The sequence below is a fragment of the Solanum stenotomum genome, chromosome 3 (assembly GCF_019186545.1).
Source record: "Solanum stenotomum isolate F172 chromosome 3, ASM1918654v1, whole genome shotgun sequence".
NCBI lineage: Eukaryota > Viridiplantae > Streptophyta > Magnoliopsida > Solanales > Solanaceae > Solanum > Solanum stenotomum.
This window is the reverse complement of record NC_064284.1, coordinates 67,544,621-67,570,932: the sequence shown is the minus strand read 5'-3', so window position 1 is coordinate 67,570,932 and position 26,312 is coordinate 67,544,621. Positions and strand designations below refer to the sequence as shown.

The window sequence follows — 26,312 nt, the reverse complement described above, 5'->3', positions numbered from 1 at the left end:
ATTACAATGAACTAAATAAGGAAACTGTATTAATTGTACAAATTCAAATTAGTATCTTTATTTATAAAATTTAAAGTATTAATATATCAAGGATACAAGTATTTGCAAAAAATTAATGTATTAATATATTAAACAAGATAAAGTATAACAATTTAGCATATGAACACAATAATTTGAAAAATGAATGCATTGTTGTTAAACAAAAAATGAATACACCAATATAGTATACATATGAATACATTGTTGCTAAACAAAAGATGGATATATTTGACAATACATAAACAAAAAAAAAATGAAAAATAATAGAATGTGTAGGTAGCAAAAGTGTGCAAGTATGCTGTATAAAAAAATGAAAAAAACCAACAAACGTCAATCTCTTTTTGGTCAAGTTTTTCTTATAATACTTGAGGCTTGGTATTGACTCATGTATTTGTTTATAAAAAAAATTGTATTAATGTATCCAATTATACTTGTATTGCCTAATTAACCTTTCAAATTCGATAGATTACTTATGTATCCAAATATACTTGTATTCACAAATCACCATTTCAACTTATGTTAATATTAGAATACAAGTATCTATGTATATAACTATTCTACTATATACAATATTGACAATCACACAAACCTCAATCTCTTTTTGCTCGTGTTCTTCTTGTACTACTTTTTTTTTAATAACTATAGCCATTGTAATGTAGAAACAAATAATTCTTCAATCGAAAGCCTATAAAAATAGATGCAATATATATGTATACAAATATGATCTTCATAAAAACGAGGAGAAAATCAATTAAGCGATATCTAATGAATTCAAATTACAAAAATTGCTCCTAGAATCATCAAAAAGATCTTAAATTGGAAGAAATTTGGGAGAAAAATACAGAAATTTTGTGATATAGGAAGATTGATGAAAGGGAAAGTATTAATGAGGGTAAACATGGGGAATCACCATTTTAATTTATGTTATTATTACAATACAAATGTCTATGTATATAAGTATTCTACTATATACAAACTTGACAATCAAACAAACCTCAATCTCTTTTTGCTCATGTTCTTCTTCTATCTCTTATTATAACTATAGCCATTATAATGGAGAAACAAATAATTCTTCAATTGAAACCTTATAAAAGTAGATAAAAATATAAATGTATACAAATATAATTTTCATAAAAATGAGGAAAAAATTCTGTTAGAAGATATTTCTTTTCCTCAAAGACAGAACCAATGGTCCATTTTATTAAACAAAAGGAAATGATACAAATGATACAAACTTGGTTTCAGCCCAAGTAAAAAAAAAAGAAAAACCAAACATAACAAGATAGCAAAGACAAAATAAAATAAAAAAGACAAAAGCTCTAAACAACCATCGGAGAAATGAGAGGTCACCGGAGAAGATGATGAATTCAAATCACAAAAAATGATCCTAGAGTTATGTAAAAGAATCTTAAATTGGAAGGAATTTGTGGGGGAAATATAAAAAAATTTGTGATAAAGAGATATTGATGAAAGAGAAAGTATTAATGAGGGTAAATATGAGAACCAATCACATAAAACGTGCCTAGCATAATTAATTTTGTGTGTAATAATAACTTTCCTATTTAATATTTAATAATTTCCTATTTATTTATATATAATTAACTTTGCTATTTATTATGTAATTATATCCATATAACATTAAAAAAAAACTGTAGCTATTTATCTTTAATGTATATTGATGTTTGTCATATTCTGTAGTTTTTCCTAGTTTTAATGTGTAGATACTTTCTGCTAGGTATAAAACAAGTAGCACAATGCTTGAGGAGATTAGCGTCAATACAATGCAATTTGTCTTGGCACGGGAAAAGGAATTTTGAGATTAAACCTTATTATTTCACATATACTATGGACATTATCCGTAAGAGTTGTTGTTGTTGCAAATGTTGACAGCTTAGAGGCCTTTTTTGTCATCATGGTGTTGGCGCTCTTCATTACAAGGAGTTGAAATCAATCAACTATGTAGCTAGCTGTTAAGGAATGGAAGAAACTAGAAGGAGAAATTAAAGAGAGAATAAATGTGTCACGCCCCGAGCCTACATCCTGGCGGGACTGGCACTCGAGAACCATTGATGGCCCTAAGAGAACCCTTGGCCTGACTTACTTAACTCAGCGGAAGACTCTAAGCATGATTACAATGATCAAAAGAACTTTCTCAAATAGCTTAATAATATAACTTAGAATGTTAAAAGAATTAAGCATTCAACTTGGCCAAAATGGCAACCCAAGTCTTAACATAAGATAAAGTGAGAAGACTAAAGAACTAATAACTGACTGTCAACGAAGCCTCTAAACAACTGAGATGGATGTTGGGACAATCCCCACAACATCCTAATGAACTAAACTAGAAAGCAAATAAAGGAGTCCTCCGAATGCAAGGAGGCTCACCACAGACTCTGAGTGCTCAAGCTGGATCAACGAGGCGCTGGATGTTGATCTTGGTTACTTGCGTCTGCATCATAAGAAGATGCAGGCCAACTGGCATCAGTACATTGAATGTACGAGTATGCGAGTTGGAATGCTAAAACAAGATATAGGCTTGAAAGAAATCTGAAGAAAACACTTACCTTGGCTCTTCTCAACTCATGAATAAACTTAACTCAGAATAAAGCAAGGAAACACATGCATTATATGAAAAGCTTTATAAAACAGTAAAAACAATTTAGTTTATTAAAGAAAATGCAATAACAAACTCAACTTTACTCATATACAAAGTAATATAGTTTAGGTGGGAGATTCTCTAACCGACAACCACCACTATGAGCCTAAGTGGTGATACAACGTCTTTTGACACGCTGCCAGAACAGTTCTATACTTTGCCGTCATATAGAACCTACTTAACTTAGTGGATCCACTAGCTTAACTTACGTGATTATCTAAAAAGTATGACTCATTAACACCCATGATGGCTACATGGTTTATAGAGACTTGAGTTAATATGAACTCGCATCCCCATATCGGTGCTCAATACTACTCCCAAAAATATACTTAGCTCATGTGTTTTAAAGAAAACAAACTTTCTTTCTTTGGTTTGAGATAATTACTCAAAACTTAGCTTAAAAGCTCTTTTGGAATCGATGTTCCCTTTTCTTGCTCAAATGTGAAAACATTTATAAACTTCTTCGGGAATCCTTAGTTCCCTAATAGCTTTTTATTTTGAGAAACAAACTCAACTCTTTACTGTTTGCTTAACTTGAAAACTTGAGTCTTAAAATGAATTTAAAACATTGTTAAAGACTTTTGGAAAGTTAGGAAACTTTGTTATGACTTGCTTCTTAACTCTTAGACTTGACTCTTGACTTCTTTGACTTTGATCTTAACTTTCCTTGAATTGGATTATGGATTCAAGGTTCATGATCTCATGTTTATGGATGATTTCATGATGTTTAGATGTACCTTAGAGTGTTAGAATCAACTAGGAAACATAGGTGCATCACTTAGAAACTAGTACGAAAAGATGGGGGAAGAATGGGGTGAAGTGGCGTCCTTGGTGCTCTGAGAGGCGTGGGGTGCCAGGCCCCAAACTTCAGAGGACAAGGTGGGGCGCGCTGGCTGGTGCGGCGCCACAAGGGGTAAACTTCAAAGACTCTTTTGGGGCGCGCTGGCTGGCGCGACACCCCACCCTTTTCCCCAGAAAATTCCGACTTTTCTCTTTCGTTTTTCATCTCTAAACCCTCTACACTTCCATAGTCCTTTCCCCAAACACTTAGGATCATTAGTACCCTCAATACCCAATAAATTTAACTCTAAAAATAACCCAAAAACACGAATCAAATCAACACTAGGCATTCAACAATCAACCAACAAGAATTCAACAATGTTCTTCAAGAACTTCACTTTCTTAACATTCAAACAACTCCAATTTTGCAGAATTGAAACAAGTTTGGCGTGTGGGTGAACTAACCCAACACTATGTGATCTCACATACCTTGTAGGGATCACCCCCGATGAATTCCACCCGCAAAGCTTGAACGTTCTTGGCGATTTCTTGATATCTCTCCTCTTTTCTCTTCTTTCTTCTCCTCTCCAAGCCCTAGCATAAATTCTAATTTTCTAAACTGAATAAAGTCTTATTTTACCCCTAAATAAATTCCTAAAAACGAAAATAGGCAAATTAGGTAAGGAAAAGACTAGTTTACCCTTCCAAAACCTAGATTAGACTTTCCTTAATCTAACATCCCAACTTCCAAAAGGCATAAACTTACACATACGAACTCAAAATCGCGCAAACTCGGCGGCGTTGGAAAGATCATCCCAAGAGCTTCAAACCATATCTGGAACTACACCTAACTCATCCTGAGCTAGGAGTTATGGTCGTTTGAAGTTGACCAAAAACTCACTTTAACTTACTTAAAATTTTCCAGATTTCCTTACACTTTCCAAAAATGACTATTTCCAGATTTTAAACTTCTTTCTAGTTGCGAGATGTTACAGAATGATAACTCTTTCTATTGATTCTTGCATTGATTCAAATAGAAGAGTATATCCCTATTTATAAATAATTAAGGAGAATTCTTCCTAAAGAAGAATCCTTCTAGATACTAAACTAAAGGAGAATCATTTTAGATACTAAACTAAAATAAAATTAAATATTTTGCAATTAATGTCAACCCTAGACTTGAAAGGAAACTAAATACTATAAAATATTTTTAGACTAAAAAGAAAAAAGTAAAAAGATTCTACCAAATTTCAACATTCACCCTCAAACTCAAGTTGGTGTATCTAACTTGAGTTTGAACACTTAGTTATTCTTGAGAATATCTTCTCCTTTTCATATTTTTTTTCAAGCTTCTTTTGTCGTCTTAGATACAACGATTTTAGAGATGATTGAATCTGCAATTGAATTTTGAATTTCAATTTTGGCTTTGTATATTTTGATTTTCCCTTCTGAGTGAAGTTTGATTTTAGCAGCGGAATAATAAGATTTTTTAGAGAGTGGTTGTATGAGTTTATCTTCCATTACAGTTTTTCATAAATCATAAACCTCAAGATAAGACTTCATCCTAACTGCCAAGATTTGATAATTTTCACCATTGAAGGTTTGTGGGGCATTGAAAGAAAGAGTATTGTTTGTCATGGTTTGAAAATAAGGTTTAAAATAGTATGGATTAAAATTGGCCCTGCGTTAAAAATAAAAGCACGGGTTAAAATTGGCCCTGCGTTAAAAATAAAAGCACGGGTTAAAATTGGGTTGAAATAGGTATAAAAATAAAGTGGTTGAAAGTTCTTCTTCAATGAACTCACAGATCCATTAAGATCAATAGAAGGCTCTGATACCACTGTTATGGAATGGAAGAAACTAAAAAGAGATATTAAAGAGAGAATGAATGATAACTTTTTGTATTTATTCTTCCATTGATTCAAATAGAAGAGTACATCTCTATTTATAAATAATTAAGGAGAATTCTTCCTAAAGAAGAATCCTTCTAGATACTAAATTAAAGGAGAATTTTTCTAGATACTAAACTAAAATAAAACTAAATATTTTGCAATTAATGTAAATCCTAGACTTAAAAGGAAGTTAATGTAACATCCGACAATTTGAAGTGGCTTTGAAGGAGCTTGAAATTTGGAAATATTCATTTTTCGAAAAAAATTGAAAATATGGAAATTTGGCTAAGTGTGGAAATTAGTGAGTTTTGGCCAACTTTGAGTAGTCGTAACTCCTAGCTCAGGATGAGTTAGGAGTGGTTCCAGTTATGGTTCCGAAGCTCGTGGAATGACCTTTCCAATGCCACTGAGTTTGCTCGATTCTGAGTTTGTATGAGGGAGTTATGCCCTTTAGAAGTTGGACAGTTGGAAGGGAAATCCGTCCGGAAATTTAAGGCATTTTGGTCCTTTCACAAATTATTTCTTTTGAGGTCATATGGTTGTATTAGGCTGATCCTTGGATCATTTTTTTTGTCCCATTTTGAAAGAGAAAGAGTTAGGGTTCTTGAGATTAAAGAAGAGAAGAAGGAGAAGAAGAAGAAGAGAAGAAAGAGGAGATTAGTCGAGATTATTGTGGATTTTTTCGTCGGGGGTGATCCCTATCAAGGTATGTGAGTTTTTTTGCGTGGGTTGATTCTTTCCCCCACACACACCAAGTTTATTCTATGATTTGAGAAAAGATTGGGAATTGTTGTTGAAGTGTTGAAGTTGTTAGTTGTTGTTGATGTTGTTAGTGGTGTTGTTGAAGTTATTATTCGTTGTGAGACATGATTGGGTCGTATATTTACGTTGAAACCTATTGTATGTTGTGGGAATTACGATTCTAAGAGTTATGACCTTNTCCAAGTGTCGATCCCGCCCAGGGTGTAGGCTCGGGGCGTGACAGTTAAGTACTATAAAATATTTTTAGACTAAAAAGATTCTACCAAATTTCAACACTAATATGACTTGTAGTAAATGTGGTGCACAGACACAGTAAAAGAGGATATCCTACAAGAGATTGAGTTGGTCTAAATCAATCTAGAACATCTTCTCAGGTATAAATATTTTTATTTGTTTCTTTCAAATGCAAGTTATATGTACTTGTACTACTACGTCAATAGACATGCTACTAGTAGAGAAAGAGGCAAAGAAAGGGACAGTAGTTCAACTTAATCAGCTAGAGCTTCTTCATAGGCATATGTATTTATTTGTAAGAGAAATAATTTTAAGTATATGCACTAATATGTGAAAAACCACACCACCACAAACAATAAAAGTGATAAAACAAGATGTAAAGAAAAGAGGTAAAGACGATATTTCAAGTGTTCCAGGTGTTCAAACTCAATCACATGAAACTTTTACACATACAAAGATAATTTATATAATTATTCAATCATTTATAGATAAGATACATATATTTTAAAATTTGAGTCTCAATAAACAAATTATTGTAAGTTGTAAACGAATTGAAATAGATAGAAAAAGAATGGTAATAGAGAAAAGGTAATGCCTCAAGAAAGAAATGTGAACAAAAGTAAAGATAGAGAAAAAAAAATGCCTCAACAAACCTAAACTAATTCTAAAGCAACAAATAGTGGAAAGGGCAAAGGAAGGGAAAGAGACCAGTAAAACATGAGAACACTAGTGAAGGACAAACAATACCTTTTAAAAAGTCAATAATGGTAGGTTGAAATATGCTAAGCTCAAGATGGCTTTACAATTCTTAATGTGAGTAGTGAATGTATAACTTTATATGCATATTAAGATTTTATAAGCAGCTTAAATATCTTTTATTTGAATATTTATTATTTGACTATGCAACTTGGATTGTCAAATAGAAGAATAATCAATACTAGTACAAGAGTGACAAAAAAAACTGATGTTATTATTGATGATATTGCTACACACTAAGACGTGAGTGCAAATGAAAGGAAAATACAATTGCTACTACTAGTATCAACTTTGAAAGAATAAGAGCTAAAATATTTATCCAAATCAGGTCTGCAACTAGTGTTAATAATTAAAGTCAAATCAGATCTGCAGTTGTTACTAAAATCAAAGTCAAATCAGTTCAAATAGAAAGATATATGTGTCAAGAAAGTATACATTCTGACATGATGTTGTTAGCATTTTGATTCTATTATTAATATTGACAAATAAATTTTAATTGTGTATATTTTGATGTTATTTTTTTGTTGGAATCAAACTTTGTTTCGTAGGTTCCTTTAGGTATCAAACTTTATTTTTTGTAGGTGCCATACAAAACAATGTTAATTTTTTTTTTGTTATAGTTTAAATTGAAACATTGATTATGTTAGAGTGAAAATCCTCATTTTATATAATTGTGTAATATTTTTGTTTCTTTTAGTATATCTTCTCATATGTTTGTAGTTGAACATCTTTTTGAATTTTCTCAACTGGTTACCACAATAAGATAGATAGAAATAGATGAAGGGTTAACTTGTTTGAAAGTGATACAAATGAGGTTTTAAAAGCCTTACACAATCGAATGCGCTTACATCTTGTTAAAGTTATAACTATTCCAACAAGATAAAAAAAAAAGAAAAAAAGAGTAAACTAAAGATATAGAGTATACTAACTATGACAGTTTCAGTTGCATCAAATTACATATTTCATCTTTCATCCTTCATATTCTTGATAATGCTTAAAAATTTGACATGACGATTAACTTTCCATTACGATATTTGCTCTTCTTTTCTTCTCCTTCATCACTTATATGTTACTTTCAACATGACTTTCATAAAATGCCAATGTACTTCTTCCAACTCTTTAATTCTCTTTCGCCAATCTCATAATAATATACTTATATCTTATATTAGTATCTTCACGATCTCTGCATCTAACGAAGTTTCACACTTTCTCCTAAAATATGTCATAAATAAATTAAACAAAAAATAGAAATAAATTATGGAGAGAACATACACGATAGTGTGGATAAGATTAAAATCTTTGAGTTGGATTGTCTTTCGACCACGACGTTTGCATTAAAAGTAAGTATTCATGTTTGCATCGCATTTTCGTACGTAATATCATATCATTATCCTCATTACAAATGCGATTCAAGACTATATTTGACATTATAAAAATATTTTCCTCTCAAAATCTAATCAGAGAAGATAACTTGGTATCTCAAATTTAAAGAAATTAAACCTTGAACAACTGAAAATTAACAAGAGATTAAAAAGTTCAAAATCTTTTTGGACGGATTTCATTTAAGAAAGAAGATGATTTTGTTTAAACCTTAAACCAACGACTCTTTTGAAAGAATTGGAGAAGACAATGTTTTTAAAGAGGAAGTAATTAAATAATAGGAAAGAATTGATACATGACGCTTTTTAATCCATTTTTGAAAGCAAATTTTTTTATTTATGTGCGTCATCTGCGTGAAAATAAACGTAGGGAGAAAATTGATCAAAATGATATTTTAACAAAGATATTTAATATTTTTATGAAGTACTAAGACATTGGTGAGTTAATGTATCTTTTTAAAAAATCAGGATAACTTTAGGTGTTTATATGTTTTCTCTATATCAATTGTTGATTATGATCCTAACCTTATGTATGGTAATAGATAGATAAATTGACACATTTGCATATCTTAAAACTCAACAACTTCTCTCTTGAAGTCATTCTCCAACTAAGCAATTTGATGATTGAGTTGCCAAATAGAAATTGAGAATTTCCCCCCTCATTTGACAAGAACAATGAGTTTTATTTTATAAAAAAGAAAAAAAATGAATAACAAAAAGCCAACACCATTCGTTTTGGAGTTAGGTTTAGGAACTAAATCACATAGTTTATTTAATTAAAATTCAATTTGCATAGCCTGATAATACAAGAACCAAAATCAAAATTTAACTACCAACTCAAGGTTTAAGCAACAATTATAAATATATATATTGGTAAATGAAGGTTATATACTAGAAGAAGATTTGGTGGTTTAGGAAGATATAATTAAAACTCCGAAAAAATAAGAAATGTCATTAAATTATGTGAAATTGAATAAAAATGTCTTTTATAAAACGAATTGATTAAAAAAATTTATTGTTACTAATCTAGTCAAAAAAAGGTCCCAATTTTTACTTTATTGGGTCTAAAACAATCATTTCCCTAATATATATACATTTAAACACATTCTTTTTCTAATAGAGTATAATATATCTAAAGAACCTTATTCTTACTTTTTAAATATAATTTAGTTAACTAATAAAAAAGTGGAAAATAATACTTTTTTTCTTAATACATATAATTCAAATCACAATACCCTCTTTATTGATTTTCATTTAGATAGCAATACAATTTTCTTTTCTAATAAAACATATTTTTATTTCATAATTTTTTTTTGAATTGGAGTAGGATCAACGTTTCATAATATGACCCCTGCTTTTATATTTAATTCGCCTTTTCCATATAAATTTTAAAATTCAAGAATTTTATTACTAAATGTTTATCCTACCTCAACTCGAAAAAGATTAAGAAATAAAATTATTTTGTATTTTAGTATGAAAAAATAATTTTATCTTTTAAAATAATATTTCTATAAGATTTTTTTTGTTTAAAAAGAAAAACGGATATTTTTATTAGAACAAGACAATTTCGATCAAATTAAGTGAAAATAAGAGTATTTTTAAATTAAACTATTAATGACAAAAATATTTTTGAATAAAACTTTTAACGAATGACATTTTATTTTAATTGTACCTAATTTAAACGCATTTCATCCTTTTTTTTTGTTAAAGTAATAAAAAAAATTTCTTTATTATTGATTTTAAGGAAGGTAGCTCACAAGTCACAAACATATTAGTAGTGATTTTTTTTATTTTCCAATGTATCAAAAAGAAAAAAGAAAAAAAAAAGCTAATGATTTTGACTTTGGTCAAGAGGGGACTGAGAGTCCAGAAGCTTCTTACGAGTGTAAAACGCTGTCGAAGTTAATTTTGGCGCCCAACCTAAAACCCTAGACTACTTTTTTTTGCTAAGCTAAGCAACAGCAATTAGCCGGAAAATATGTCAGGCTTGAAGTTCGTCGCTGAAAGAACCGGTGACGGAGCCGGGCAGCCATTCCTCGACACCGACAACGGCGAGGAACTCATGCATGTTCAGCCTGGAATTGCTGTAGTCTTCGGCAGCCGCCCTCCTGAGTCACCTGGCACTCTCTATATCACCTCCAAGTAACATCTTGACCTTCAATTTACTTTTGTTTGTGTTCATGTATATTGTTTGTTTCTTAATCAGTAGTTGAGTTTTAGTTTTGTGATTCGTTAAATATCACCAGGCAAGTGGTGTGGCTAAGCGATACTGATAGGAGTAAAGGTTATGCAGTTGATTTCTTGTCTGTTTCACTTCATGCGGTCTCTAGAGACCCCGAGGCTTATCGGGATCCTTGTTTATATGCTCAGGTACAATCTCTTTGTTACATTTTCCTCCTGAATTAAAGTTCTAGGGTTTTACTTATACCAGCAAGAGAGCAAAACAGAACTGAAGGTTAATATGTGAAATTAAAAAGTTTCAACTTATAACACTATTGATTTTGTAGAGTCAATATTTACTTTTCATTGTATAATCGATTTGTTTAACCTGCCTCTATTTGGATTAATTTGTGATGAGAAGGACTACTGGTCATGAAATGGAACTGATAGTGCTAAAAAGTTATAAGAAATACGCTGCATTTTGATTATTTAAGTGTGTTTCTCTCTATCTTTTTATCCCCTTCATATATAATCTGTCTGGAAAGCTATCTCACTCTTGACTTTTGCTACCATAGCTATCATTTCCAGTAAGACCTAAAGATTTGCCTAAAATTTCCAGCATAATTAGACATAGAAACATGCAATATCTGACACTTAGTTGTTGTAGGGGTACATAAAGGATTGTGTATGGCTCATTTTGTTTAGCTTGTCCTAGGCGTTTCTAAGGTCCATGCTGTTTTATTTTCTCTCTTCTTATGTTATGAGATTTATTTCATTATTTAGTGGCTCTTCTGTTGCTATCTGTTGTTGGATGTTAGGACCTGTGAGATGTTATAGAGGGTTAATATGTATTGATGGACTGTATGATCTTGCAGTAAATATACAATCTACATCACAAATAACCCATTTCCTGAATAAATGATTTATCTTCATGTTTTTACAAACAGATGAGTATGATTGGGATTCCTAAAAGCTTACATTTACGAATTGAGCTTGCAGCGTTCTTGATTATTAAAGAGGTGCTGGTCAGTAGTGTTGGTAACATAGTGTAGAAGTTCCAAAAAAAAAATTGGGAAATATTTAAGGATGGGAAGAAGTTAAAGCCTTTTAAATTGTCACACATTGCTTGAAGGAATGTGAAATGATCTCCTTATATTGTTTTGGACAATCCTCACCTCATGAGCTAACTTGTGAGATTGAGTTAGCCCAAAGTCCGTTTCCTTATTATGTATCAGAGCCAAGCCCATTCTTCTTGTTGTGTTTTTTCATTGTTGAACTCCCGTGTTATGTTATCTATGCTTTACTTGGTAGGCCTCAACGTGGGAAGTGGGGGCTATGTGTTAGATCGTCCCACATTGGTTGGAATGAAAAAAAATCTTATATGGTCGTGGACAACCCTCACTACATGAACTAGCTTTTTAAGTCAGTGAATGTATGTTTCCAATCCAGTACTTTATTAGGATTTTGAGGTACAAACTAACAGGCAAGCTAGTTTGGGCCTTCTTACTTGTTTCACCATTCAAATGGCCACAATGCAACAGAGTTGCGTATAACAGAATGTTATATATAAATAGGTTTGGAACCTTTTAGAATGCCAATCTGAGTTATGCTTTGAGTGATGGTTATAGTTTCAAGTGTGTGAGGCAGATATGGCGCTAATTTGCCTATAAGTACCAGATCATTGGTGTTATCTGGTGGTAGTTGTGTGCCATTAATAGGACATTAACTATTGAAGTGTTTGCCATATCTATCGGTGTATGTCTTTTACATCAGCCAGACAGTTCTCTTCCATTGTTTTTTTTGGGTGAGGAGTTGAAGAATGGTGGCCTTAAACTATCATCAACAGAAGTAGCAAAATTTGGATGGTGGCTAATACAAACAGTGATGGTCGGAAGGATGATGTATGAAGGGGCTTTTTGTTTGTTTGTATTTTATAAGGAAAGATGGTGGAAGTTAGTTCAAGACTAGCATGCAGCGGTGACTCTTTGATGGTTCTCGATAAGTGAAGGACAACAAAGGGTGGAGGAGAGGTGGTGCTATGGTGGGGTTAAAGGTCGTTGGTGAGGGTCAATTTTCTTGGCGAAGGCTGCACTCTCTCTTCATTGCCTTTTATGCCCCAACTCCAGCTTGATGGGATGCATTAGAAGGAAGCATGCAGGGTTCATCTGGAATTCAATAAGTCATCGTGAAATATCATTTATCCATTCTAGTATCACTTAGTATAAGTCAATTTTACCTATAACCTCATATTATAATGAAATCCTACTTGAGGTGTTTTATAGATGATTTTGTGGGGACCAAAATAGGAGTACTTTTGTAATTCAATCGGCTTAAAGAGTCATTCTAATCTGACAATGGTGGTTGCCAGAGCCCAGATTTTCACCTAAATGGGGAAGCCAAGACCGGTATTTTTCTTGCCATGGCAGATAGAGAGAACTTGTGGGTAGAAATAATTTTTTTAGAAAAAACACCACAATCTTTTGTGGGGAAGGAAAGGAGGTCGAAACTCTAATTAGTCACATGTCAAGAACTCACATGTTCAAAAAATGCATGTTGCGGAGATGAGGATGTTGAGATGGATGTGTGGGCACACTAGGAGTGATAAGATTAGGAATGAGGTTATCTGGGAGAAGGTGGGAGTGGCCCCTGTGGTGGACAAGCTGAGGGAAGCGAGACTGAGATGGTTTGGGCATGTGAAGAGACGGTGCGCAGACGCCCTAGTGAGGAGGTGCGAGGGGCTGGTTGTAAAGGGTACGCGGAGGGGTAGAGGTAGGCCTAGGAAGTATTGGGGAGAGGTGATTAGACAGGACTTGGCTCAGCTTCACATTACCGAGGACATGACTCTAGATAGGAAGGAGTGGAGGTCGCGTATTAAGGTTGAAGGTTAGTAGGGTTAGTGTGTTGTCTTTCCTTGCGAGGGTATGGGTTGGTAGCGTTTGTAGTAGTCCTAGCCTGACACTTGTAGTTCTTGTCTGTGATCCTATAGTCATATGTTGTTTACTGCGTTTCACCTTTCACATTATTTTCTTGATGTTACTGTCTCCGTTGTTGATTATGCACTATTTTTCTTATTGGATGTTATGTTTTATATATTGTTTCCTCTTCTTCTACTTGGTTTGGATGTACTTGAGCCGAGGGTCCTCCGGAAACAGCCTCTCTACCTCCACGAGGTAGTGGTAAGGTCTGCGTACACTTTACCCTCCCCAGACCCCACTTTGTGGGATTTCATTGGGTATGTTGTTGTTGTTGTTGTTGTTGTAAATCTAGAATCAATTGGGCTTGAAGATGTTTTGGATTGTGTCCGGAATTAAGGCCATTTTGTCGCCTCCTTTTTATTTCTTTTGGACTTCTCCAGTTTCCTAAATGCTTGTTTTTTTATGTTACATACAATAATGATTTCAAAATAGCTAAGTAGTAATAATACAAATTACTTGAGAAAAATGATAGTAAAATGCAATGTGTATGTTTAAAACATTTAGGGGTCGTTTGGTTTGGGTGTATAAGAAAGTGTTGAATATGGTGTATTAGTTATGCTTGAGATTATTTCTTATGCAATGTTTGGTTTGGTGTATTGAAAATAACATGCATCGCATAATTTTAAAAAAAGATTTATTTACAAAAATATACTCCACACGTACTGTGGAAAGGATGTGAAAAAGGTTTTGAGGGGCAATTGTGTCTTGAACCATGCTAATGCATGTATTAAAATCACTTGCATTGCTAATACCATGGTTTTCAGTCTTGGGTCAATTGTCAGTCTTAGATGAACTTGCAAGGGGAGAAGAAAGATATTGAGGACTGACCTGACCTTCAATATTTCTGAGGCTAAATCTATTAGAGCTCTCACTTAATGCTATTGACAGGTGTAGAACAGTACACAACTCCACGACATATTCAATAGGGCAATTCATCCTGTTTAGTTTTTTAAAAAATCATTTGTAGTATTTCCTGTTTCATTGAAGCTTGGAGGAGATCATCCAACTATTTTCTTTATTTTTTCATTTGCCAGTAAACTATCTGACACGGTTAATATATAGTTGGCTATCCATGAGACCATGACATTATGAAATGCAATTTCTGTAATTTATTATGTTAGGATTGTGTAGTGTATGCAATCTATTCTCTGAAGCTGGATAAATCATGTATGGTTGAACCAGATGGATTAGTTGCATGATTATGCATGTCTGTAAAATCTCTGGCTTTATAATTAATGAGTCTCTCTGGTAGAGAAATTATTTTCTTTCAGTCCTGTTTAATATTTCGGATGATCACTCTATGTTTTCTCCCTGAAGGGAATCCTGAGTTCTGGTTAAACATTTGTTTCTATTTAACGGGTGTGAAAATAAAAGATATCTCTTGCTTCATTCATGAAGATTGACAATGGCGTGGAGGATGACGAATCAGAAGGTTCCAGTGATGAAGGTGATGTGTCATCAGATTTATCAAGGATCACTGAGTTGAGACTTGTGCCATCAGATCCTAATCAAGGTGCTTCATTCTTGTTCATTGTTTTTCATATAAGACAAATACTTTCTGCTACTTTAGCTCCGAAAGATAAAAGTTTGCTTTGTATGTTCTATGTCGACAGTGGATACTCTCTTCCAGATCTTTTGTGATTGTGCTGAGCTTAATCCTGAACCAATTGAAGGTAGTTTTCTTCTTCTTTGGACATACTCATTAACACGTTTCTACTCGCATTTTGCTGCCCATGTTTTGTTTCTACTTTACTAAAATCTGGTGTTGCTTTCCGTAGAGGAGGAGGAGGAACATAATTGGATCTTCAGCGCAGATCAGCTGGAAAATCAGGAAGCTGGTAAGAATTAATAGGCATCGGCTGTCTTTTAATTGAAACCAATATTCATTTTCTCAACTAACTTATATTCTTGCTGGTCTAACTTTAGAAGAAGATTCTGAATGGATGATTTCTCCAAACTCTACACATCCAATTGGTCGTTCAAATGGGGATCACGACTTAGCTCATAATGTACTTCAGGTAGGCCTGTGATTGTAGATTTGATTTGACACTTGAAATTCAGAATTGTGATTAATCTTGTTCGTTGCCTTTCCTTTGGCTCGTTTGGTAGGTGTTGGGGCTGGGTAGCCAAATGGAGGTGAATTAGAACAAATTCAATACTAATTTTTAAAGTAATAAGCGCATAGTCAGTCTTCACATATTTTGGGAATCGTAGATTAGTTTGTAGTACATATTCAACAACACAACGTCAAGTTTCAGAGCCTGACTATACTTGATCTCTGTGTATTTCTCCATATGAATAATCTGCATTGTCATCCTTCTTCAATATTTCCTTTTGTGGAGATAAGATGTAGAGAGTTTTAGGACTCTTTACCTGAATTTCTGCGTCCGTGCATGGTATATAAAACGGAGGCTGAATCACCTGTAATGGTAAACAGTAAACCAATGCACCTAAGCCCAGGAGTCTACAATGATGGCAACCTCAATGTTGGAGGTGGATGATACTTTTCACTAGGTTCCCTCACTGTCATTTGTCAATTGGTTCTTTGATATGTTTTCTACAGGCACTGTGAAGCATTTAGAGCTCCTCTCTGGGGACTTTTTTCTTGAGTAACTATCATGTTTTTAAACTGATATAAACTATTATTGATAATTGCATGTGCAACCTCATTACAGCAGTGGCATGTGAAAGGTTCCTTTTATAACACCTCATTTATGAGGTCTGTAATTCTTTTTTTGGGGGGGTTGTTATTTTTGGTTGGAGGGGGGCGAGGTGATGGTTGAAGTGTGCATGTAAAAGTAGGTGGAGATGTGAGCATCAGGCTTTCTGCTTTAGTTATTTCACATGGAACTTCTATCATTTATTGCCTATTTGTTGCATGAAAATTGAGACGTGCTTTTTTGAACTGCAGCTTCAGATTAATGATCAAAGGTTTGAAGATGCGGAGGAAATGGACAGTGACACCAAAAATGGCGATAACCATTCCTAGTCAAGTTTACCTTAAAGTGTGTCAACCTGGTGGAGCTTTTCTCATTTCAGATTCAGAGTTTCTTGTGCTACTTGCTGATTTGGATGAACAGAGTTTTTGCGAAAATGATTAGAATTCTATACAGGAACTAGTAGTTTTATTATGTCACAAATAGTGATCCATGATTAATGCGAGCTGAGATGATATAGCTCAGTTGTAGGTACCTTCCCTTGGTTTTTTTCCTGTATTGTGCTGTTCCTTCTGTTTATAACCTGAGTTATGATGACCTTGAGGTTTCTGGGGATACCTGCTTGTACACATAAATTTGGTTAAACATTTCGGTATCTTGCCCAAAGAAGCAGTGAACGAGAGCACAACTTTCTAGCTCTCATTTCAAGTGCCTGGACTCGAGCTTATCTCAAATCTTCCAGTTGTTGCCTCTTCTATCTTCAAAATAAATATGACTATTCCACTGTGAGTGCGTTGAATAACTTAAAATTCAATAAGAAATCTCAAGTAGATAATTTTCAGTAAATACTACTACTTTATATTGCACATGTTAAATGAACCCGGGCCTTTCTAATAGTTGATGCGCTTCATTTGCCAAAATGCATAAAATTCAGTACACTGTTTTTTTCTTTTGGGTAAAGACCACAAATAGCATATTTGAGCACTAAAATAGTAGTCATTGCGATTTTTATGTAGTCCAGCCAGATGAGCCATTGTCAGGTTTTCATTAACATCCAAGTGGTGCTTGGCTGATTTGGTGATATTTTGCTGCAAAAAGAATGTGATCAAGGCATTTATCTGCTAGAATAATAAAATAACTAAACAACAAACATCTATTGGGTTTTGATTGAGAAGAATCCAAATTCAAGTGTGACCAAACTGTATATTGACAACTTATCATCTACCAAGAAGTGAATTTCTTATCCCAAAAGGAACAAAAAGACTAAGAATTTGTACAAACAAATCATGAAACTACACATGCCTCCAAATAGCACAATCATATAAAGAGCAATAGAAGCACATTTTAATAGAACCTCAACTCATTAATACTATGTGTGAGATCATTAGCATAATAAATCCGCCTAACTGCAAGTAATCAATACAACTAATCCAAGAAAAAAAGAGACTAAAAAAATTCAAATGCCTATACAAGCGTCTCATGGAACACCATATACTTGATCAATAATTCTTCTTTTCAATTATTGAATAGTAATCAAGATACCAATTAACAAATTTCTGCAACCCCATCTGCAAATCTGTAGTGGGTTTGTATCCAAATTCCTTCTGAGCATAACTGATATTAGCATGAGTAAACATCACATCTCCATTTCTTGGCAATGGCAACACATTTCTTTTAGCCTTTACCTTGAGTAGTTTCTCCAATATGCTAACTAGCTTTGTTACTGGAACTGGTGAAGTATTCCCCAAATTAAACACCCTTAATTGTGCATTCTTCTTCTTCTTTCCACCACTTCCTGTGCTCTTCTCTGCTGTATCCAAAGCCCCTAAACACCCTTTTACTATATCATCAATGTAGGTAAAATCTCTAGCTACACTTTTGTTGTTTGAACCTTGAAATACTGAAATGGGGTTTCCTTTTAGTATGTTCTTTGTGAAGAAGAAATACGCCATATCTGGCCGACCCCAAGGTCCATAAACAGTGAAGAATCTTAACCCTGTAATGGAAAGACCGTAGATGTGATTGTAAGTATGTGCAATTTCTTCACCGGCTTTCTTTGTGGCGGCGTATAGACTCGCTGGTTGATCCGTTTGATCTTTTTCTGAGAAGGGTACTTTGGAATTGAGCCCATAAACAGAGCTGGATGATGCCCAAACAATTGAAGGTTGTGGGTTAGCGGATTTGCAGGCCTCGAAAAGGGTAACGAGGCCTGCAATGTTGCTATGGATGTAAGAACCAGGATTCTTCATTGCGTAACGAACGCCGGCCTGTGCAGCTAAGTGCATTACATGGGTAAATTCAACAATGTCGAAAAGCTTTTTCAGAAGCTTTTCGTCATTGATATCACCTTCAATGACAAAAACCCCTTTATGTTCCAACAATTTCTGACGGGCCCTTTTCAACGATGGGTCATAATAGCTGTTGAAATTATCTAATCCAACAACGCCATCACCACGGCGTTTGAGTGCGGCGGAGACATGAGACCCAACGAAACCGGCGGCGCCGGTAACAAGAACGGATAAATGACCGGAACGTGAACGGGCAGATAATCTGACACGGTTTTCCCATTGTGGGGTATTATTACTACTACCCCATTTCATAGTTGCAGAATGAGATGGAGGAGAAGAACGAAAAACACACAAGAAAAGAAGGGTACCTGCAAAAATGGTTGCCCAGAAAACAAGCTTGGTAATGGAATATGTCCACCTCCGGTGCTTGTCCATATTGATTGATTGATTAATGGCTGGTTAAATTTGCAGTAAAACTACATGGAGAAGAAGAAGAAGAAATGCATTCATTCTCAAAGACCGTAAAATGTGGCGGCTATACAAAACAAGAAACTAGGTTTGTGTAGAACTATTTTTAGCTATAAATTATAATATAGGAATGAATACATATAGGAATATGAAAGAGAATAACAGAAACAGAGAAAGAGAAGGAAAAAGGAATTTGAGATAAAGAGGGAATCGTGTGCAATGAAATGAGTCAAAAGAAAAAGAAACGATTTATGTAAATTTGAGGGGGGAAAAAGAAAAGAAAAAGAGAGAAGAAGAAGAGGTTGTTAAGGAGAAGAGGTTGGATAATAGATTTAAAAAATGAAAAACAATAAATCAAATCAATAATACATAGAATCGAATTGAACCGTACGATGCAGACCCTGCAAGTAAATTTGTGTTGATTTCTTCTGGATTTGGATGGGTAAGTAATTGATATATATATATATATATGTATTCTTGAAAAGCGGGTCAAGATGTGAAAGAGGATAACATAAAGAGAGAGGGGAGAGGAATATGAAATAAAGAGGGAATTATGTGCAATGAAATGAGTCAAGACGAAGAAAAGGCTTGTGTAAATGTAGGGAAAAAAGAGAAGAGGAAGGAAGATGAGGAGAGGGAAATCATTGTGGACTCGTATGGAGTTTGGCCTCAAAACAGACACTTTTTTGACATTATATTCTAATAGGAATCCTTCGTAAAAATACATATCAAAACGAATACTTTGCTCACAAATAGGCAAACTGTCCCCCTTAGGCACTTACCATTAACTCTGTCCATTCCAACTCAAATTACATCACAAATATTCTAATGGCGAACTTCAATTCCTTTATAACATTTTCTTAACTTTTCATGTATATCTCTTTCTTTAACAATAAATATATGGTTTTATCCACTTCACATTTTCTCACTCATCTTCTATTATGTGTTAATCCAAACTATGTTATTTGGAATTCAAGCCTATTAGACTCTATTGTTTCTTATACATGTTAAGGTGCTTAAGATGATTGGTGCCTATTGGAGAAGCTATACATGATCAGGGACAAATGAGCCCACAAGGAAGTCATTAGTGGCTTGGTCCAGAATCTGTTTGCCAAAACCATCTTGAGGCTCAACTTGATGAGTTTGCAGCAATAGCCAAAAGCCCAAAACCTGCTAGAATTTGTCAAAGAAAAATGATAGACTCTGGGTAAAATGGATATCCTTGGTCAATATTGTTATTAAGAAGTTGTTAAAACTCAATTTTGTCTATATATACGGTAAAACTTCACTAAATTAATACCTGGTAAATTAATAATTTCTCTAAGATAATGTTTTTCTCATGTTCAGATTTGGCCCAATCGAAAAAATCACTCATTTCGATAAGATAATAAAATAATATACTTTTGTTTTTTTTTGTTAAAATTTAAATCTAGTGAAAACTCAATATATCTAATTTTTTCTTATTGCATCCAAAAGTTCCAGTGTGAAGAATTCTAGATGCGATAAGTGTTTTTTTACGCGTAATTGATTTCAAAGGTATTGTATCATCTTCAACTTCACCATCATCATTGTTTTTTCAATGGTATCCACAATTTCTTCTAAGCTCTGTATCTCCGAACATGTATAATTTTGATGTATTCATTGTACTTTATGTATAATAAATTTATTTTTTATGTGAATTCAATAACTATGATAAATAAATTAGTAAGATACAATCATTTTGATGTAATCAAAATTAGCCTTCATTGAATTTCAAAATACTCTTTAAATTACTCACTTTGTCCCTAATTACTTGTCCACTTTTCCTTTTATAGTTGTCCCTAATTACTTGTCCATTTTGACAAATCAAGAAAGGACAAAAATATTTTACCTATTATACCTTCAATTAATTATTTTAAAAAATGTAGAACTTCTTGAAAATCTTAAGTTTTTAATTCATCTACTTCATAATTAATAGGCATAAAACGGTAAACTCTCTATGTCAATTATTGTTTTCTTAATAGGTGTGTCAATTCAAAAGTGGACAAGTAATTAGGGACATAAAGAGTAATAAATAATATTTCATGATCACCTATATTAATTTAGTGAGATTTTATTGTATATACATGTTGTTGCTTTATTTTATTCTACAACTATAAATGAAAGTCCTTTCTAACTTGTCACATATCATAAACTAGAAAAGAAACAACAAATTTTCATCAAGTACAAAAGGGTCTAAATTATCCTCTACAATTTCAAGTAGTGGCGGAGCTACCGTTAACAACCTTTATTGTAGCCTAGTGGTTTCTGGCAAGTTGAAGTTTTTGACTCCGCCACTGACATTAGTCAAGTTTTAGTTCATTGTGTTCGAACTAAAACATCAATTTATAACCACAATTACAGGCTATTAGAACATTAATTTACCAGAAATCATAGGACAATTGAATTTCTTAACGAGTTGATTGGAATTGGGCTTTCGGGCCATCAAATCAGAAGTCTACCTAAATGCACCATTTCCCGGCTAATTTGCACTTCTAGTCATACTTTGTGGTGCTCTTTAATTTATGTTCCTCATGACAAATAATTTTTTTATAGTGTATAAGTTCATATTTTTGTATCATAATACATGTAAGTTATGTTTGGGCACCATTTGCACTTCTATTCATACTTTGTGGTGCTTTTTAATTTATGTCCCTCGTAACAAATAATTTTTTTATGACGTATGAGTTCATATTTTTGTATCATAATATACATAAGTTATGTCCGGGAATGACACCAATTTTTAAAGAACTTTTTCCCCACTAAACATACGTTCGATGAATAAAAGATCAAACATTAAAAATCAATCTACTTAAAAATAAAAATTAAAGATCAGCCTATTTGAAGAACAATATCGTACAATTTTATGCCATTCTCCTTTTTCCAATCCCTTTTTGCCCCTTTTTGGCTAAGTAATTAACAAGTTGCAAAGGCTGCAGCCTTTGTGAAAAATTTGGCAATAGAAAGTGAGTTTTTGTATTAATTTCCTTAATTTTTCCTTTTAATATCTTGTATTCCCTTTTCAGTTATTTTGCTGTTGGATTCATGAGTGGTATACACACACAATATACACATATTGTTTATTGAATGCAGTTATATTTTATTGATTTTTAGTTGGGTTTGCATACATATAATATATATACATCTTGTGATAAATTTATCTAACAAATTTATATGCATTTGCTTGTATTGATAATCTTTGGTCCATATTACCTAATAAATTACTAATATACATTTGTATTAATATATATTGCTCCATATTCACCTAATAAATTTGTATTTATATATAAAGAAATTCAATGCTTTGGTAAAACAGAAGAGTCTTTTAACTAGTAATACTTACTCCAAACAAAATAAAATAATAGATCCTTATTTAGGAATATCCAGTAGCTGACATAAGAGAAACAAATAATTAAGTCCCTAATTTTATGAATATCTAACAACAAAATAAGGTAAGAAAAAATGAATTCTTAATTTTAAAAATACAATAACGTAAAAAAAATAGAACAACATATTCATTCCTCTTTCTATTTCCAAGGAAAATAAACGGATAAATTTGTCTAGCCAATGCTAATTGCCTAATTCTCTTAGGCTTAAAATTTATTAAATACTTTTAGGCTAAAAAAATATCAATTCTATATAAAACTTGTACCTACATATCAATCACTCTTAATTAAAATGTCTTTATTTGCATCTCAAGTTGGTAGTAGGATTGGGCATGGTATGGTATATACTGAAATATCATATCATATCAAAATATTTAATAACGTGGTTTTGATATTATGGTATTTGGTGTGGTATATGATATATATTTTAATTTTTTTGGTATTCGATACGGTATTTAGTATTTAGATATAACATACCGAAATATCGAATACCATACCGAAGTATATAGTTACATAAATAACATATACATCATTAAAATACTAACAAATATGCAACCTAGTATTAGTATATTTAGTTTAGAAGTTAAAACTTTGACTACTCTATTTTGATTGGAATGTATTTGAATTGTAATTGATTAACAAAAGGAGTTGTTTGTACTTTATTTTGCATATATATTTCTACATGTGTAATGTGTTAGTATGATACAATTGAGACCTTTTTTTAGTTGTTGACTTGTCGTAGTCATAATACTCTATTATACAAAAATATATTAGTTGAAGTTGAACAAATTATAATTACCGATTTACCATACCGTAATTATCGAAATCGAACTTCAGTATACTGAACCATACCAAATTAAATTGGTATGATAATGGTATAACTTTTTTAAAATCGAATATCGAAATTACAGTATCAAAACTTTCAAATACCGTACCGCATCATACCATGCCTACCTCTAGTTGGTAAACAATGTAAGGACAAAGTCTTAACAAATTACTTGACCAAGGTTGTGGTGTAATAATGAAACTGCTTCATCATTAATCAAATATATAGGGTTCGAGTTTTGAATATGAAAAAATTATGTTGAAAGCGTCATCTTCAGATGAATACTTTAAAGAATAATCAAAATTTTATTGATACTCTTTTACAAGTTTCGAACACCAGATAAAAAAAAAACAAATTATTTGGAAAATAGAGTGCCAATTGGGGTCATATCTGAGTGACCTATAAAAAAAAAAATAGTGGGCCATTAGAGGAGAAAAAGATAGTCCATCAAGTTAACATCAATATACCATTCCTAAATTTGAGGTTGATTTCTTTTGCGATCTTTGCAATCATCACACTTCATTTCATTACCCAAACTTTTGTTAAAAATATCACCTACCCCAATAGTAGTAGTAGTAATTTTAGAAATAGGGTGATTTAATGTGTTTGGCAGGAGGAAAAATACTCTAGTACTTATTTTTTAGTATTTGATAAGTTAATATAAAAAATATTATTTCAAAAATATTTACATGTAATTTAACAAAATATTATGGGGTTGAGATGGGATGGCTAAGATGTGGTGAGTAGAGAAAAACCAATAAACTTGAAATGTTACCTAAAGAAACTTGTCTTTCCTACTTCTATTAAAGAAGTTATTTTTGTTCATTTTTAAGAAATTTATTTTTCTAAAAAAAAAAAAATTCATAGCATTTGAAAAATTAAAAATATTTTTCTCCATACCAAACGCACCATAGGGATGGAAAAGGGGTGCACACACAATATGTACATTCAATTCATATTACCCTTCTCCATCGCGTATCCAAGATTTTAAATTGATGAATTTTAAAAAATATTACTCCCTCCGTCCCATTTTATGTGGCAACATTTCCTTTTTGGTCAGTCCCAAAGAGAATGTCACATTTCCTTATATGGCAAGTTTATAAAAGTACAATTCCTCTTTTATCCTTGTTGGTCCCACTTAATCTTAAAATAATACTCCAATACATTTATGAGGAGAGAGAAAAAAAGTCTACTTTTTAAAGGGCAATTTGGTAAACATTTCAAAGTCTTCATTTATTTCTTAAACTCCGTGCCCGGTCAAATGTTGCCACATAAAATGGGACGGAGGGAGTATTATTTTATTATACCATAAAAATAATAACTTTATTTACCTATAATATATTTAAAATCTCATTAAATATCTACATATAATAAGTTGGTAAAGCAATAGCATAAATGAGAAAAGATTCAATGACAAATGAGGAATTATTAGAATTTATAAATTTTACTTTTTAAATTCACTTACAATATCACTGCCTTTATAAAAGATGATGAAGACAATCACATTTAGATGAATGATTAAGGATTCTTTCGGTTTAATTATCTTGATTAATTATGCTCTCTTTAGTCATTTCAATAAATAGTAAAAGCCCTTTCTTCTTTTTTTCAAATCACACGTCCAATCTGTAGTCCTAACAAATTACTGCCCTAATTTAGAGATTGTTTATTTGTTTTAATAGTCTTTTCTTTTCCCAAAACTTTGATCTAAATATATTTTATATTTGGTTAAATGGTTCGATAATTAAGACGTGTTTTCTTACTAGAAATTAAGGCAGCATTTGATCATATATTTTGAACTAGATTTTAAACAATTATCTTCACATACCTGTTTGTCATGAATTTGATTAGATTTTAAAAATTTAATCTTCAAATATTCTCAAGTTTAAGATTTTGGAATTTTGGATACTCACATAACTTCAAAAAAAAATTCAAGTGAAGTGTAATCTTCAAGTATTTTCAATTTTAACATTTTGGGAAACTCGTAAAACTTCAAAAAAAATGCAAGTAAAATGTATATTCAAATAAAATTTTCAATTTTTCTAACTTCAAAAACTATGATTTAGCAGGAGTTAAATAATTGGCTCAATTGTACAACATCCCTAATGAGTTTAGTCAAATTCAGTATGCCTCCTCCTACCTTGATGTTTCATTAGATTGATCTAATGATTATCAAAGTTATACCTAATCTAATAATTATGGTAAGTTGACCTATTGGAAATCAAGTTCCTTGCTATTTTCGTAAATACGTTTAAGCTGAATCTAATAATTGTGTACCTAGAATTATTTTTATTTTTAACCATAAGATGGTAAAGAATGTGTCATCTCTCCTTTTTCTCGTACTCAAAATAATTGTATAGTCAAATAGTTGTGTTAGATTGGGGACAACAATCAACTATTAAAGAGGGTCATCCATCAAAGAACTAGAATTATAATATTCATTAAACCATAGATCTTCATTTTTTTTATATATAAATAAATGATTTTGATTAGAAAATTTTAAATACACATAATTTTATAAAGATTTACTAGTTAATAATTGCACAGAAGCCAGTTACTCCTTAAGGGTGTGTTTGGTATGAAGGAAAACATTTTCCGGAAAATGTTTTCCAATTTTTTCATGTTTGGTTGGGTTAAATGTTTTGGAAAATGTTTTCCAAATCAACTCATTTTCCTCAAATTTAAGGAAAATGACTTCCCTTCAAAACTTAAGGAAAACATTTTCCAAACTTCTCTTTCAACTTCAAATTACAATTATTTTTTTTGTTGAAAAAATCAATTTATTTTGTCCTTACCCTCAAATCAGCCCCCCAACCCCCCTCCCCTCCAAAAAAAAATTGAGTTTGTTTTTAAAAAATATTTTCTACTTCAAAATTTTATTTTTTTCACCCCTACACTCGATCCCCCGCCTCTCCCCCCCCCCCCCAACTCACCCACCCCTACTCGCCATCCCTATCCCAAAAAAAATAATTTAAGTCTGTTTTTAAAAAATATTTTCAATTTCAAAATTTCATTTTTTCACCCTACCTTGACCCCCCC

The 26,312-nt window shown here is 32.4% G+C and overlaps 2 protein-coding genes across 3 annotated transcripts; one reads left to right on the top strand and one right to left on the bottom strand.

The window, feature by feature from the left end:
- Positions 1-10,394: 10,394 nt before the first annotated feature.
- On the top strand, positions 10,395-16,956 carry LOC125860780 (chloride conductance regulatory protein ICln). Of its 2 annotated transcripts, none has more exons than XM_049540799.1 (7): positions 10,395-10,640; positions 10,745-10,868; positions 15,032-15,146; positions 15,247-15,306; positions 15,415-15,471; positions 15,560-15,651; positions 16,545-16,956. In XM_049540799.1, exons 1-7 carry the CDS (start codon positions 10,477-10,479, stop codon positions 16,620-16,622), a joined length of 690 nt encoding a protein of 229 aa, XP_049396756.1. In that variant the 5' UTR covers positions 10,395-10,476; the 3' UTR covers positions 16,623-16,956. The 2 variants fall into 2 exon arrangements, with proteins under 2 accessions (XP_049396756.1, XP_049396755.1); XM_049540798.1 differs by having other exon boundaries at positions 10,396-10,640; positions 15,412-15,471.
- Positions 16,957-17,512: 556 nt separating this feature from the next.
- On the bottom strand, positions 17,513-19,148 carry LOC125860844 (UDP-glucuronate 4-epimerase 2-like). Its single transcript, XM_049540875.1, has one exon. The coding sequence runs from the start codon at positions 19,011-19,013 to the stop codon at positions 17,790-17,792; it is 1,224 nt and encodes a 407-aa protein (XP_049396832.1). The 5' UTR covers positions 19,014-19,148; the 3' UTR covers positions 17,513-17,789.
- Positions 19,149-26,312: the final 7,164 nt, after the last annotated feature.